Source organism: Megalobrama amblycephala, linkage group LG15, assembly GCF_018812025.1.
Source record: "Megalobrama amblycephala isolate DHTTF-2021 linkage group LG15, ASM1881202v1, whole genome shotgun sequence".
In the NCBI taxonomy this organism is placed as follows: Eukaryota; Metazoa; Chordata; class Actinopteri; order Cypriniformes; family Xenocyprididae; genus Megalobrama; species Megalobrama amblycephala.
The window spans coordinates 21,173,428-21,189,594 of NC_063058.1; the positions used below are offsets into that span (position 1 = coordinate 21,173,428).

Below are 16,167 nucleotides of genomic sequence, written 5' to 3' on the forward strand. Positions count from 1 at the left end.
TTATTGCTTGGCCCTAATCCTCTTCCGTACTTAACATTTATTTATTGACACTTATTTAAAAGATAATTTGTGTCATATAACATGTGTCAATAAATAGCTAATTTTTTTGCATTGGACTTTGATGCATTTATTAACATATTTTTGTATGTATTGACATAGACTTATTTATTCATTGACAATCTTATTTAATAGATTTATTTATGAATATGCCACTCCCAATCCTTCACATAAATGCACCTTCTTGCATTTGAAAACATTCCCAATTATGATACACAACCTACAGTAATTTTACAGCAAACAACTGCAAAAAAAAAACAGTCCCAGTTTCCAGTTACCGCAGACACACTACAGCTGAGAGACCTTCCTGGGGGTGGGCCGGTGGCGGGGTTCTGAATTAATTCGCTGTGTGCGGTTCAGTTGGGGTTTTGCGGTCAGGCTGGGGTTGTCAGTACTGGGCGGCACTGATAGACTGTGAGGCAGTGGCGTCGCTCGCCGGGGATTGTTCCGTTCGTAGACGCTGTAGGGTGGAGGAGTCTTGCTGCCCCGGCGAATGGGCATGTCTGTGGGAATGGCAGGGGGCAGAGGAGGGTCGGGCGGCGGGAGGTCGATCCCACACGTTTCAGAGACGCTGCAGCGGCTGAGGGATGAGATACCGCTGCTGTAGCTGCCGGAGCGGGCAGGGGAGTGAGATGCCAGACTCCCCATTGGCAAGCCATCGGTCGGAGAGGGCGTGAGGGGCGGCACCATTGACTGCAGAGCAAAAGAAAGCACAAAATTCATCAACTCTTTCACATGCAAGTTTAAAATATTCTAGCTAAGCCTCCGGCGTAAGTTTTTTAAGGCGGCTGTAATTTTAGAATGTCACCTTAATATTTTCATGTCAAACTTGTCATGTGACACACCACAGCCACAATAGAGTGCAACAGTTGGGTTCTGCAAGTAAAAACTCATTCATTTTTGAACGATAACTTATAAACCTTTAAAGACAGACCACTGTGAGCTACAAGGTTGTTAAAGGATTAGTTCGCTTCAGAATTAAAATCCTGATAATTTACTCACCCCCATGTCATCAAAGATGTTCATGTCTTTCTTTCTTCAGTCGAAAAGAAATTAAGGTTTTTTATGAAAACATTCCAGGATTTTGCTCCATATAGTGGACTTGGACTAGGAAGAAGTGTCTTATCTAGAGAAACCATCACTCATTTTCTAAAAAAAAAAAATTAAAATTATATACGTTTTAACCACAAACGCTCATCTTGAACTAGCTCTCTTCTTCTCTATTTGAATTCCAGCAGTGTAGACACTGCTAAGTGTATTACTGCCCTCCACAGGTTAAAGTTTGAACTAATTGTTATATACTTGCACAAGCATATTGAATATGACAATTTAGTTCAAACTTTGACCTGTGGAGGGCAGTAATACACTTAGCAGTGTCTACACTGCTGGAATTCAAATAGAGAAGAAGAACAGAGCTAGTTCCAGATGAGCATTTATGGATAAAACGTATATCATTTTAAAAAATGTTTTAGAAAATGGCCGATCGTTTCGCTTCTTCGTGTAGAACGCTTTGAAGCTGCACTGAAACTGTAATTTTGAACTTCAACCATTTGAAGTCCACTGAAGTCCACTATATAGAGAAAAATCCTGGAATGTTTTCATCAAAAACCTTAATTTCTTTTCGACTGAAGAAAGAAAAACATGAACATCTTGGATGACATGGGGTTGAGTCAATTATCAGGAAATTTGTATTTGAAAGTGAACTAATCCTTTAAGAAAGAAAGACATAAACTTCTTGGATGACATGGGGTGAGTAAATTATCAAGAAATTTTAATTCTGAAGTGAACTAATCCTTTAATCCATGGTATTTGCTTCTGCTGAAGCCGTCAGCCCACATTATGTCAGCTTATTTTACAATAATCGTGTTGAACAGCAGAATTCCTTGTAAAAAACTACATTACCCATGATGCTGTACAGAAAAGCAACCAATCAGTGAGTCAAAAAAGCAACATCTGCCAAAACAGCCCCTTAGCTCCGCCTTCTCCCATGAAATTAGTTAATGCTGTTCACAATGCCTAATGGGATTGTAGTTCTTTCCCTCAACTAAAGTTAAGTACACAGTCTTGTACCTTTGTCTTGATTTTCAAAAACTTTTTTTTGCTTCAAATCAAAGTTTGCAGTGTTGTAATTCATCTCGTAGCTGATTGGCTTGGTTCATGACTTTTAACTTTTTAACAAAGACTTTTTTAAAATCCCTATGGAAAAAATGAATGAAAAAAATACTTCCGGAATTAGCGCCGCTGAAAAAGGGTGCGGGCGCTAATGCACTGTATAGCACTGTATGACTGATGTATCAGTTTAATTCCATTTAGTTTTTAATCAAAATATTCATATTTATTCAAAATAAAAATTTGAAAATTTTAGTTTTGTAATATTACTGTTGTACTATAAAATACAATTTAAAAAATACTTATGATTTCTTATTTTACAGTACAACAGTTACAATATTGCAATATATTTATTATTTTGTTTAATGTATTATTTGAAAATAATCACAATAAAAATCACAATCATTATTATTGTTTTATATTCAGTTAGTCAAAAACTGTGGGAATGTACCTTTGCAAACTCAAGTGGAGAGATATTTTTGTAAACTCTGTTAACTTTACGGTGTGAACGCCATAATTAAAAAAAAAAGTAATTTTCCAGATTTTTTAATAATTTTTCAAAATCACCCCCCTCATTCTAGAATGATTAATTCTTTCCAAATATAGCTATTCAGGGCATCTGGTGAACGTTCCTGTATTTCATTATATCACAATATACAGTATATTGCAGAAAAAAAATATTGCAATGTCATTTGTTCCAGTATCGTGCAGCCCCATCATAGAGTGAATTAAGCATAAAGGATTCACCTTCTGAGGGGAGCGGGCGGTTGGCATGGGAGACAGTGACCTCACGTTCTTGCACAGAGATCCTATTCAACACACACACATGAACAAAAGAACGTGTCATTGAGCTGTACATAACCGATTCAAGTGTAACGGGTGTTCTATCTCACAGCACAAAGCTGCAATACCTGTCTCAGGTGTGGGGAGATTGGCTTCACACCGTAATGGTGAATCCACTGGTATTTGGAACGGAATCATCCTCTGCAAAAGATATAAATGATATAAATCTCAGTGAATCCGCTACACCTTCTATACTCTCTTTCTCTCTGGACGTTTACTGAACACTGTGAGCTGGACTTTTAAAGACAACATGAAAGAAAAATGGACTTTACTTTAATAATAAATGTAACAGATTCAACAGTGCACATTACTCCATTTATAAGATTTTTTTACATTTAATAAATGTAAAAAAACATTCTTTTTTAATATTTACATCTTAAATGATTATTTATACTATTTAAAAAAAATCTAAAGTCTAAATAAATTATACATAATAATATATGACAGAATATAGATTTATATTATTTTTACATTATATATTGCATATATAAATTTTTTATATTCTCTTAAAATTTGAAGTTTAAATTATTACTTAAACTAATTCTGAGAAATGAATTATATATGACATAATATAATAATATTTTTATATTATATAATGTATATAGAAATTATTAATTACTATTTTCAATATTTAATTACATTTCATTTTTCTTATTTTCTTTACTACTGATATAATGTGAACAGAAAAAGTAATATATTTAATACATTATATATATATATATATATATATATATATATATATATTTAAAATTAAATTTTGAATATATGAGTCATGCAAATTTATACTATTAAAAAAAATCAAAAGTATAAATACATTATATATAAATATATATGACAAAATATAGATTTATATTATTTTTACATTATATAATGCATATAATAATTTTTAAGTACTATTTTCAATAAATATGTTTTTAATACTTATATTTTTGTTAAAATTATTACTTAAACTATTTACAAAAAATCTAAATAAATTATATATAAATATATTTTTATATTATATAATGTATATAGTAATTATTAATTACTATTTTTAATATTTATTCAATTTTATTTTTCTTATTTTCTTTTCTAGTATATAATGTGAACAGAAAAAAAGTAATATATTTAATACATCATATATATTATTTATATATATATATAAAATAATGAATATTGAGTCATGAAAAGTATACTTTAAAAAAAAATCAAGTCTAAATAAATTATATATATTTTGACAAAATATAAATGTATAATTTTTAAATATGCATATAATAATTTTTTAATACAAAAAAATTTAATATTTTTAGTTTAAATTATTACTTCAACTATTTACAAAAAAATCTAAATAAATTATATATAATAATATATTTTTATATTATATAATGTAAATAGTAATTATTAATTACTATTTTCAATATTTAATTCAATTTCATTTTTCTTATTTTCTTTTCTAGTGATATAATGTGAACAGAAAAAATAATACATAATATTAATATATAATATAACAATATAAAACGGTTGCTAGAATGCTCTGAGTGGTTACTAGATATGGCTTGGGTCCCTCTTTCAGTGTAAGCTTATGAGAATTTAAAATAATAATCACAACAATCAAATCTTGATTAAGAAAAATGAAGCCCTGCACTACATGATTTCCCACTGAATATTGCGTTTCGCTTGTAATTGTTAAATGTGTCTTTAAACTGACCTGCGTGGGGTCCAGCGGGCTGGGGAAAATGCCGCTGCAGAGTCTGTCCCGCGGAGAAAGGCAGGCATTCTCTCTGGAGTGCTTGTGCTTGTCAGACGGCAGTGGTGAAGCTAATGAAGAGGAATAAAGACACGTAGCGCGTGCGATGAAAGGATATGAAATAACAGAGGAAATGAGGCAATGCTACAAAATGATGCCAATTATGTTGCGAGGCATGGTAAGTACTGCTTGCTTTCGAGTGCCGGATTGCTTATAGTCTATTGAATTCACTCACCTCTATTGCTGGAGGGTGCAGAGCTGTTCACATTGTGTGAGCCAGAGTGATTTGAGCTGAGACTTGAGGTAGATGGACTGGGCTAGAAGAAAGATATACAAAATGTGATTTAGTATTTTTGTTCAAGTAAATGAGCCAGTTTAAATAATAAAAATGATCATATAAATTATTGATGTAAATAACATAAAGGTTATTACTATATAGCCTTATTATCTATGAGTAATTGCACGCGCTCATCAGATATGTCTGTGATTGTAGTCAATCATGTCTGATGAGCGCGTGAACACAACGGCCAATCATAGTGTTTACGAATCCGCTCAACACTGCTCAAAGTGTCACATTTTTAAAATTTCAGTACCGACTTGGTATCAAAGTCTGTGTGTAGGTGATGGTGATTTTGACTTCAGTGCAGGTTACATTTTTACACAACCAAGACACAAACAAATTGACCAGCGTTGTCATAAGAAATAACCGTTGAAAGGATACTACGACAAAGATATCACTTTCCTCAGCATATTATGAATATGAGCTTGACCTGAAGAATGAATGTTGTATCAGATGCAGGTAATCATCTAATAGCATATAGCTTTATTTTACATAGGGTGAATTCAGGGTGATTGGGCCACTTTTTGCCATTGAGATGACTTGGTTGTCATCTTGCATAGTTCCACATACAAGAGTGATTTTTAAGACACCCCATTTTGTTTCTTATTTATTTACACAATTGTGCCCTCGAACTGTCACATAAACATGCGATTTTGTAGTCATGCGATATGGCTCTATATACCTACGGCACTCAATCACAGCCATGCTGATATAGAGCCATATCGCACTCCTACTGTACTTGTGTGACATTGCTCATATACACTGATGAGGCATAACATTATGACCACCTTCCTAATATAGTGCTGGTCCCCCTTTTGCTGCCAAAACAGCCCTGACTTATCGAGACATGGACTCCACTAGACCCCTGAAGGTGTGCTGTGGTATCTGGCACCAAGATGTTAGCAGCAGATCCTTTAATACCCCTTTTCCACCAAGGCAGTTTGAGTGCTGGTTCGGAGCCAGAGCCTAGTTTCAAATCAGTTCTTTGTCTTTCGACACAAAAAGCACCAGCTCCAAACCAGAAAAAGTGATTCGTAGGTAGCACCAAAACATTGTTGGGCTAGAAGTAAGAACCGCTTGCGTCAGGGGCTGGGGTTACCGTGACCAACAAGACACCTGTGACCGCCTGTAACGAGGTTAGTAGATGTGGGAAGAAGGAGGCGGGAACCGGCGAACGTTGAACAAAACTTTAATACCAAAATAAACAAAGAACAAAACGAAAGTAATGCCGGCAGACCCTCGCGGACGTCTGCCGGCCACACAAACATAATAAAACATAACGTAAAGTCCAGGCCTGGTCCTCTCTCGTCCTTCACTGTAGTCGCTCCTCCTTTTATGCTCCCGGAGCTCCTCCGTGAGGGACTCAAGGCCGGTGCGCCTCCCAGGTGAAGCTCATTAACACTCGCGCCACCGGCCTCGCGCCGTTCCCTCACGGCTCTCGCCCGCCCTGGTCGCCACATACCCCCATCGCCCCTCGCAGGCCGGGGGGTACTCCCGAGACTGCGCTCTACTCCCCCCGGGGCCTGTCTCGGCGGCCGCAGCACCTGGGGTAAGGACAGACGAGACGAGAGAAAGGAGACGGAAGCAAGGGGAGCGACAGGACGAGAGAGGGGAGAGAGGAAAAAGAAAGAGGGGAAAAAAAAATTCTGGGTCCGGTTCCCAGACACACTGCCGCTCGGTCCTCAGCCTGCCGAGAGGCTTTTCCTCGCGGTGCCACATGCGATGGCACTGGACGCTTGGTGGACGGCCCGATCCTCGACCGCCTCCTGGCGGCCGGCGATGGCTCCTCCGACTGAGGGCAGCCGGCAGCGAGTCCCCCGTCCCCTGCTCCTCCCCTTAATGGCGGACGGCAGCAGGCTCCGGCCCACGGCGAACGGCGGCGACTCCTCCGCTCCCTCCTGGACGGCAGCCACCCCACCTCGTCCCAGGAGCACGGCATCCGGGTCTCCGTCCCACCTTTCACTAGGCTCCAGCACCACCGCCTCGGGCAGCCTCTCGCGGTCTACACACACTCCCGCGCTGCCCGAACTCCGCAGCACCGCGATCCCCCTCAGCAGCGAGGGCTCTTCGACAGCATGTCCCTCCTTCCTCCCGGGTTTCGGCACCAATGTAACGAGGTTAGTAGATGTGGGAAGAAGGAGGCGGGAACCGGCGAACGTTGAACAAAACTTTAATACCAAAATAAACAAAGAACAAAACGAAAGTAATGCCGGCAGACCCTCGCGGACGTCTGCCGGCCACACAAACATAATAAAACATAACGTAAAGTCCAGGCCTGGTCCTCTCTCGTCCTTCACTGTAGTCGCTCCTCCTTTTATGCTCCCGGAGCTCCTCCGTGAGGGACTCAAGGCCGGTGCGCCTCCCAGGTGAAGCTCATTAACACTCGCGCCACCGGCCTCGCGCCGTTCCCTCACGGCTCTCGCCCGCCCTGGTCGCCACACCGCCATTTTTGAAATAGCAGCTAATCGAGCTAATAGCAGCTTGACTGTAATCTCCGTCTATATACAAATTACGGCGAGCCGTGTTTGGATGCCGATGTAGGTTCGCAAAGCCATGAGCATCAACAGTAGCGAAACATCCGCGATTGTTGATAGAGGGCTTGTTCGAGATGCACTGGAGCAGCGCGGACCAATTCGGTGGGTGCCGCGGGTCCGCGGGAGCGTTTGTAGAGCATACGACTCCTTGTGCTTTTGGATCATTCTCGCGGAGCTTTGATGTCATGCGCCGATCGCTTTGCGAGAAGCCGATGCATCTCAAACGAGCCTGGTGTATTTGTGTTTGGCGCTGCGGTGCTAGCTTTGCTGTGAAATATGAGACGTATACAGTGACGTAAGACCTGGCTCTGTGCTGCTCTCTAGCCTGTGGAAAGGCAAACTGGTTCTTAGAAGGCTCGTCAGTTGAACCAACTCCGAACTGGCACTAGCACTAGCTCTGAACTAGCACCTGGTTCGTGCTGGTGGAAAGGGGGTATGAGTCTTGTAAGTTGCGAGGTGGGGCCTCCAGGGATCGGACTTTTTTGTTCAGCACATCCCACAAATGCTTGATTGGATTGAGATCTGGGGAATTTGGAGGCCAAGTCAACACCTCAAACTCATTGTTGTGCACCTCAAACCATTCCTGAACAATTTTTGCTTTGTGGCAGGACGCATTATCCTGCTGAAAGAGGCCACAGCCACCAGGGAATACCGTTTCCCTGAAAGGGTGTACATGGTCTGCAAGAATGCTTAGGTAGGTGGTACGTGTCAAAGTAACATCCACATGGATGGCAGGACCCAATGTTTCCCAGCAGAACATTGCCCAAAGTATCACACTGCCTCCGTCGGCTTGTCTTCTTCCCATAGTGCATCCTGGTGCCATGTGTTCCCCAGGTAAGCGATGCACATGCACCCGGCCATCCACGTGATGTAAAAGGAAATGTGATTCATCAGACCAGGCCACCTTCTTCCATTGCTCTGTAGTCCAGTTCTGATGCTCATGTGCCCACTGTTGCTGCTTTCGGTGGTGGACAGGGGTCAGCATGGGCACCCTGACTAGTCCGCAACAAACTGCGATGCACTGTGTATTCTGACACCTTTCTATCAGAACCAGCATTAACTTCTTGAGCAATTTGAGCTACAGTAGCTCGGCTGTCGGATTGGACCACACGGGCCAGCCTTCGCTCCCCACGTGCATCAATGAGCCTTGGCCGCCAATGACCCTGTCACCAGTTCACCACTGTTCCTTCCTTGGACCACTTTTGATAGATACTGACCACTGCAGACCAGGAACACCCCACAAGAGCTGCAGTTTTGGAGATGCTCTGACCCAGTCATCTAGCCATCACAATTTGGCCCTTGTCAAACTCTCTCAAATCCTTACACTTGCCCATTTTTCCTGCTTTGTCCTCAAACATCAACTTTGAGGACAAAATGTTCACTTGCTGCCTAATATATCCACCCACTAACAGGTGCCGTGATGAAGAGATAATCAGTGTTATTCACTTCACCTGTCAGTGGTCATAATGTTATGCCTGTTTATGTAATTTTAAAATTGTAATACCTATAATATAACTCACTTGCATGTTGAAGACCTCATCCGAGCTCTCTGATTGGCCGGTGATGTTGCTCACTTCGTTTGAGGCCTGTGATGACAGTGAGGATGAGGAGTATCGGTTGACGGCTGGATAGCTGAGGGGACTGAAAGTGAATTGAAAGACACAAGAGAAAGACTCAGGATAAATTTAGCAAACGTGTGGGTGTGTTCTCGCTGCCAATCTGTCAACCCTTATGCAAAACATAAGCATTCCTAAATAGCATCTACTTGGCTGTGATTTGAATTGAGTTTCGAACTTTTACAAAACTTTTTATCTCCATATCCACAGAAGGACCCTTACAAGAAACAAAGTCTCAACATGCAGTTAAGATGACACAAACCTGCGTCTCGCCACGATTCGGCCTCCCTCTGGGCTGATGGCATTAGGTACGGGGGTCCTGCATGTGCGCGGACTGCCATTGGCAAAATGCAGCGGACTAACTCGCACATAAGCCGGAAACTCTTGTGGCTGGATGACAAAATATAAACTGTTTTAGCACTTGGTTCATTGGTTGAAAATTAATACCACCATTTCATAAAGGTGAAGTGTGTAATTACAGCGCCAAATTAACTTTTCAAACAGGCTTCTCAAAACACTCCCTCCATCTGCTATTGGTCAGAAAAACTCAATAGCTCCGCCCCAAATTCATGCCATTGGTTGAGCCAGTGTTGCTATGTCAGACTGGTCGGGATTTTCAAACAAACATAAAAATGTTTTGAAAACACTGTGGAGACACTTTTCAGGGAAATCAAGCTACAAATGTCTTACTTACAGTTGCATATTAAGCTAGGTTATGCATTTTAGAAATCAAACAATGTACACAATTCAGCTTTAAAGACCTGTGAATATATATCTATATCCACATGTGTAAAAGTAAACATACTTGTATTCCCAGACTGGAGCGCATTACATGAAATTGGTCAACAAGTTTTTTATGTAAAGGCCTCATATCCTGTGGGACGAACTTCTCATGGACGGCTAAACCAAATTCCAGAATATGGGCCTGTAAACAAGTCAGAGAGAACATATTAAATATTTACATATGCTATATAAAAAAAAGAAAAAAAATGTACTCTTTGTATGAATGCTGGTTTTATATGGTTTAAAAAAAAAAAATTATATATAATTTTCAAAAAACGTTTACGTTTAATGAGTTTAAAAATGTAATGTGGAATAACCATCAAGTAAAAAGTAAAATATTATTCAAAATTTTGTTCTGTTTTTATGTAAAATATATCTTCAAAATAAAAGTCCTTTTTTTTTTTTTTTACAAATATAATTAATTGTTATTGCATAAACGTTATATTTTTGATAAGTTGTATGTATGTATGAATTGAATTTTTAATATAAATAAACTTTTGGTTTTGTACCTGTTCAAACATCAGTTCCCTAAGACGAGTAATTTTCTCTCCGTCCTCTGGATGATTTGCGATGTAATCTTTCGCAAAGAATGCCTGCAAGAGAAAGTAGAGAGGCGTCCATCATTTGTATTCAGTCTCTTTTTTTATGAAAAGAAGAGTTAATAATTAAACCCACACATTGAAATTCACTGCATGTCTCACAGCCATTTCTCTGCTGTAAACTAACCTGCACTCCTACTCATTTCTCAGAAACCATTACACAACATTACAATAACGCTGAGAATGTTTCTACGGCTCTTGTTTAATATATCATGCTAATTGTCATGTGTGAGTGACATTTTGATCCAGCTGTCATAGAACTGCAGCCCTGTGCTCTGTGGTAAACTCATCATCTGTGCAGTGAGGTGCATGCTGGGATTCAGGAGGACCCCTGCAGTTAGCTCTTCCTTTTTTTAATAGACTTAGCTGAAGCTCACGCTCACAAAAGGCTAGTGCTCAATATGCTGTTGCTTGGCAACTGTCAGAGATACATGCAGCAAACAGTCCTATGAAGTGTGAGGATGTGGAGTAGTCATTAAGCATCCACTGAATGCTCTTTTGAGGGTTTTGCTGAAAACAACAGCTAGAAACTGGTCTTTCATCTTGCTAAAAGGAATAAGGTGAAACTGGAGTCATTACACTCAGACCATTAAATCACTTCACAGACAATTCATGTTGTCAAAAGACAACAACAAAGTCAAGGCTTTCTGGACTACAACAGTTCAAATATTTCAAATATTTCTGCCTCATGTCATAAAACGCCATATATTTTATATTTATAGTTATATATATTTGGCGTATATATATATATATATATATATATATATATATATATATATATAATTTATATAAATTTATAATAATAATATATACAATTTTCTCAAATTTGTTCCTTTTTTGTGTTATTTTTTCTGTAATAGTAATTGAACACAAAATGTATTCAATCAGTATTGGGGAGTAAATAAGTAACATTGCAACATAAACAGTAATATTGCTACTAACTTTAATTAATCAGTCACCTATTAACTTTGATTAAAAAGACTTATTTTAGTGGGGAGAGAAAATTACATATTCCTATATTTTACAGTAGTTATAGTATTATACAATAATTTCTGGAATTTATACAATATAATATTTAATTAAATGTTCATCAGTTTGTTTCCAACTATAAATTATAAGATATTGTAAACACTGCTCTGTTTGCAAAAATAACATACAATTAAGGTTCAATGTAGCTTCTTCTTTTTATTAGCAGCTTATAATGTCACCAACTTGTTTTTTCCATTTCTGTAGTTGAACCAAGCGTGCTCAGGTTTTCACAACAAAACCCTCCCAATTGCTACTAACTAGCTCAAAACTAGCTCAATCGCATTTCTCCCCATGTAAAAATCGCATTCCGGGGGTAAAATCCGTGTTTTTGGCAGGGTTCCCCTGGTAAAAACTGCATTCCAGAGGCTAAATATAATGTTATTAGGGGTCGCTTTAACCCGCGGATAGGAAAAACAACCCACGGCAACAGTGATAAAATAGCCTAATTCCGCGGGAAAACCCAACACTGCACAGGAGTCCTAAAAAGTGAAGCCAAAGCTTCTTGATTGCCCCCAAGTGGCTGGATGCAGTATAGGTCATAAACCCTGTCCTCTCCATGTAATGTAATGGGACGTGAGACAATGTAAACAATCAAATTACGTCAAATATTTTTTTTCCAAAGATGGTTTCTGTCATTTGAAGCAGTTTTTTTCACGCTGATGAAAGTTCAAGTGTTCATTCTTTAAAGGTGCCCTAGAACTTTTTTAAAAAGATGTAATATAAGTCTAAGGTGTCCCCTGAATGTGTCTGTGAAGTTTCAGCTCAAAATACCCCATAGATTTTTTTGTATTCATTTTTTTAACTGCCTATTTTGGGGCATCATTAAATATGCGCCGATTCAGGGCTACTGGCCCTTTAATTGCTCGTGCTCTCCGCCCACGGAGCTCACGCTTGCCTTAAATAACATAAAAAAAGTTCAAACAGCTAATATAACCCTCAAAATGGATCTTTACAAAGTGTTCGTCATGCAGCATGTCTAATCTTGTAAGTACAGTGTTTATTTGAATGTTTACATTTGATTCTGAATGAGTTTGATAGTGCTCCGTGGCTAAAGCTAACATTACACACTGTTGGAGAGATTTATAAAGAATTAAGTTGTGTTTATGAATTATACAGACTGCAAGTGTTTAAAAATGAAAATAGCGACGGCTCTCTTGTCTCCGTGAATACAGTAAGAAACGATGGTAACTTTAACCACATTTAACAGTACATTAGCAACATGCTAACAAAACATTTAGAAAGACAATTTACAAATATCACTAAAAATATCATGATATCATGGATCATGTCAGTTATTATTGCTCCATCTGCCATTTTTCGCTGTTGTTATTGCTTGCTTACCTAGTCTGATGATTCAGCTGTGCACAGATCTAGACGTTAATACTGGCTGCCCTTGTCTAATGCCTTTAATAATGTTGGGAACACGGGCTGGCATATGCAAATATTGGGGGCGTACATATTAATGATCCCGACTGTTACGTAACAGTCGGTGTTATGTTGAGATTCGCCTGTTCTTCAGAGGTCTTTTAAACAAATGAGATTTATATAAGAAGGAGGAAACAATGGAGTTTGAGACTCACTGTATGTCATTTCCATGTACTGAACTCTTGTTATTTAACTATGCCAAGGTAAATTCAATTTTTGAATCAAGGGCACCTTTAAAGCTTCTCTGAGTGAAGCAGTCACTAAAGCACCAGATTTGAGCCTTAACTTTCATTTCTACATTTCCAGAACTGTTTATTTCACACCGACATATTGAGTTGTTCTGCAGTAAACTGTATTAACCAATTCTGCTTGAGTGCGGGCGGGACCTTGATCTCGCGGTTCCACTTCGCCTTCACTACTGCGCAGACTCGAGACTCGAGATGTCAGAGCCATATTGGGACACTGGCGACTTCACTTACTACAAATGGAAGAGAATGAAGGTGTGTCGTCCATCTTTTTTTACAGTCTATGAGTTGAACTATGTTGAAACTCTAGCTTGTCAAGTTAGTTATATTCATACTATTATACAATCATTTTATAAAATAAAACTATACAATATATATTAAGTTCATTTAAATGTTCCAAAGGGTAGCATTAGCGGCTTTCACACCAGGTAGTTCTAGGAACTAGCCACCAGGATAGTTCCCCAAGAACTAATTTCTCTCCTGGGCCATGTTCCTGGTTGCATTCGCACCGGAAATAGGAACTCTGAAGCGGCCGACAGTGGCGTCTTTAAGCATGGCATTTACAAACGTCAAAAACTGGTAGATGGAGTACGCTGTGATCAGAGATGTGTTTGTTGTGCGTCGTGGGTTTCGTGATAATGGAGATGGAATGTAAACACATAATTTAAGGCAAACAAGAGACGAAATCTCCTATGACAACTTTCAGTATTACATATCATCAGGGCGGAGAAAAGAACACAACCCTGCAGACAGCTAAATGCCAAAATCACTGTTTTCCATGTTCGTGAAGTAAATATGTTTACACGTCTTTTGGTGCCAGTGTTTGACGTGTTTGACCAATCAACGTACACTTACGTCACTGATAGTTCCTATAGTGCTGGTTTAGACCCTACTCTGAAGTAGGAGCTAATTTTGTTCCCCCAAAAGGAGTTTCTAGAACTAAAATCGTTCCTAGTTCCTGCAATGCGAACACGGGAAAATCCGGGTACCTCAGCCAATGGTTCTAGGAACTATGAAAAGGTTTCTCCGGTGTGAAAGCCCCTATTGCTGTAGTAGTTGAACTATGTTGAAACTCTAGCTTGTAAAGGCAGGAACACACCAAGCCGACGGTCGGCCGTCGGGCAGTTCTTCTTCGTCAGCCGACTAAGTTTTCTCAGTGTGTTCCGCGCCGTCGGCTGAAGTTGGTCCTCGTCGGCTTTTTTTCAGCCGATTCGAAATATTGAATCGCCGTTGGAGCTCGTCGGTCCGTCGGGCCATCTGATCATTCTGATTGGCTGTTCATATACTGCCACCTGCTGGTTCGGAAAGGCATTTCATCTCGCGCAGGTGCAGAACTGACGTGCTACTTAGCCGTCGGCTGTTTAGCGTCGGTTTGGTGTGTCGGGGCAACTTTGGATACAAACGCTGCCGACGTGAGCCAACCCCACAGTCTGCTTTCGTCGCCACTAGTGCGTTGGCTTGGTGTGTTCTGGCCTTAAGCGACAAGCTTTGAGCCTGTGTGGATACTGTAGGTCTTATCAGCTTTGTACAATGGGCCACTTTATTTTCTCCCATTCTTTCTACTTTTTTGATCCAAAATGCCAACCCAAAGTCCACCTGTAATCTACCAGAACCAGATTGACCCTGTTCCCCATCCATTCCCATACCTCCTGGTATCGAGCCAGGCCTCCGTTGACAGCGGCGTCGATGACTCCGTTCAGGCACATGGTGAGAGGGTTGATGTTCAGCATCTGCCTCATCTGACACTGGGCGATCAGCGTTCTCAACTGCAGCGTCTTATTTTCAATCACCTCACTGGCGTTCTCCAAGGGACTCATCTCCACCTGTATTGAAAGCACACTGGGGTTATGATTTCTCTGTTTATGTTTAAATTGTTTTGATGCCGGACGTGCCATCTTGGGAGCTTTAAATTCATGACAGTGCCGAAGCGCTTGGAAAAACCTTGCCTTGTATGTGACTGGCCATGTTTAAGATTTATCAAGAGTTGGTGTCTTGTGAAATGTTTGCTTTTTTTTAAAGTTATGACTCACCAGTTCCCTTTTCTCAACCTCAAACCAGCGTGAAATGCCAGGTAAACTCTGAGCGAGGGTCAGTGTGGTCCGTTCAACCCACAGGCTCTACAACACAACACAAACAACATCAGATTTTCAGATTTTCAAAAATGTTATCATTCCAGATTCATCTTGGTGCCCAAGACTTTGGACGGATGGATGGATAGATAGACAAGTCTACAACACCTTAAACTCATTCTCTTTGTCTTTGGTGCCCTTGTGAAAAGGCCTGTCATAGCGAAACCTCCAAATATGGTTGACTTTGTAGAAGCTCTTGATGTTGTTGGGCACTCCGTCTCTCTGCAGGACGTCCTGGTTTTCAGGGACAGGACTAACGGCATAGATCTGCAGATCTGAATCACGACCAGTTAAGGGACTTACAAAGTACATTCAGTCTTCATGCGATGGTCATTTAACAACAACAAAAACACTTAAGTCTCCTAAAGTTTAATCGAGCAATACTACTTTCCTCTAAAAGAAGTTTGAGCTACTCATGAACTTATGCCACAGATACACTCAACTATCAGATCATTAGCAGAGAAAAGAAGAGGTCACGGAGCAGCATGAACTCAGTTCAGATACCCATCTGATTAGGAACTGTATTGCTGGCTGCCGACCAATAGTTTACACATCTAACAGCTGCCCTATTAGCACTTCTCCACTCTTTAATTGCCCTTATACTCACACCAGCCCTCATCTACGAACCCTTGAGGAGCAATTTGGGAATCTCAGGAAATTAAATGTGAACTTGTACTGTACCGTTCTGAATAAACAAATCCAATTAATTACCGAACAAACTTTTTCAAAATA

At 39.8% G+C, this 16,167-nt stretch overlaps 1 protein-coding gene across 2 annotated transcripts in view; it reads right to left on the minus strand.

Moving 5' to 3' along the window:
* dock4 (dedicator of cytokinesis 4) overlaps window positions 1–16,167 on the minus strand; it is a 105,916-nt gene continuing 89,749 nt past the window's right edge. For both annotated transcript variants that reach the window (XM_048158748.1, XM_048158749.1), the window contains 12 exons: window positions 15,544–15,710; window positions 15,337–15,423; window positions 14,953–15,129; window positions 10,518–10,601; window positions 10,031–10,150; window positions 9,488–9,615; window positions 9,130–9,250; window positions 4,971–5,052; window positions 4,697–4,806; window positions 3,078–3,150; window positions 2,914–2,975; window positions 1–750 (listed from right to left, as the gene is read on the minus strand). In XM_048158748.1, the coding sequence (XP_048014705.1) occupies window positions 346–750; window positions 2,914–2,975; window positions 3,078–3,150; window positions 4,697–4,806; window positions 4,971–5,052; window positions 9,130–9,250; window positions 9,488–9,615; window positions 10,031–10,150; window positions 10,518–10,601; window positions 14,953–15,129; window positions 15,337–15,423; window positions 15,544–15,710 (1,616 nt within the window). In that variant the 3' untranslated portion in view covers window positions 1–345. The remainder of the gene's footprint in view (window positions 751–2,913; window positions 2,976–3,077; window positions 3,151–4,696; window positions 4,807–4,970; window positions 5,053–9,129; window positions 9,251–9,487; window positions 9,616–10,030; window positions 10,151–10,517; window positions 10,602–14,952; window positions 15,130–15,336; window positions 15,424–15,543; window positions 15,711–16,167) is intronic.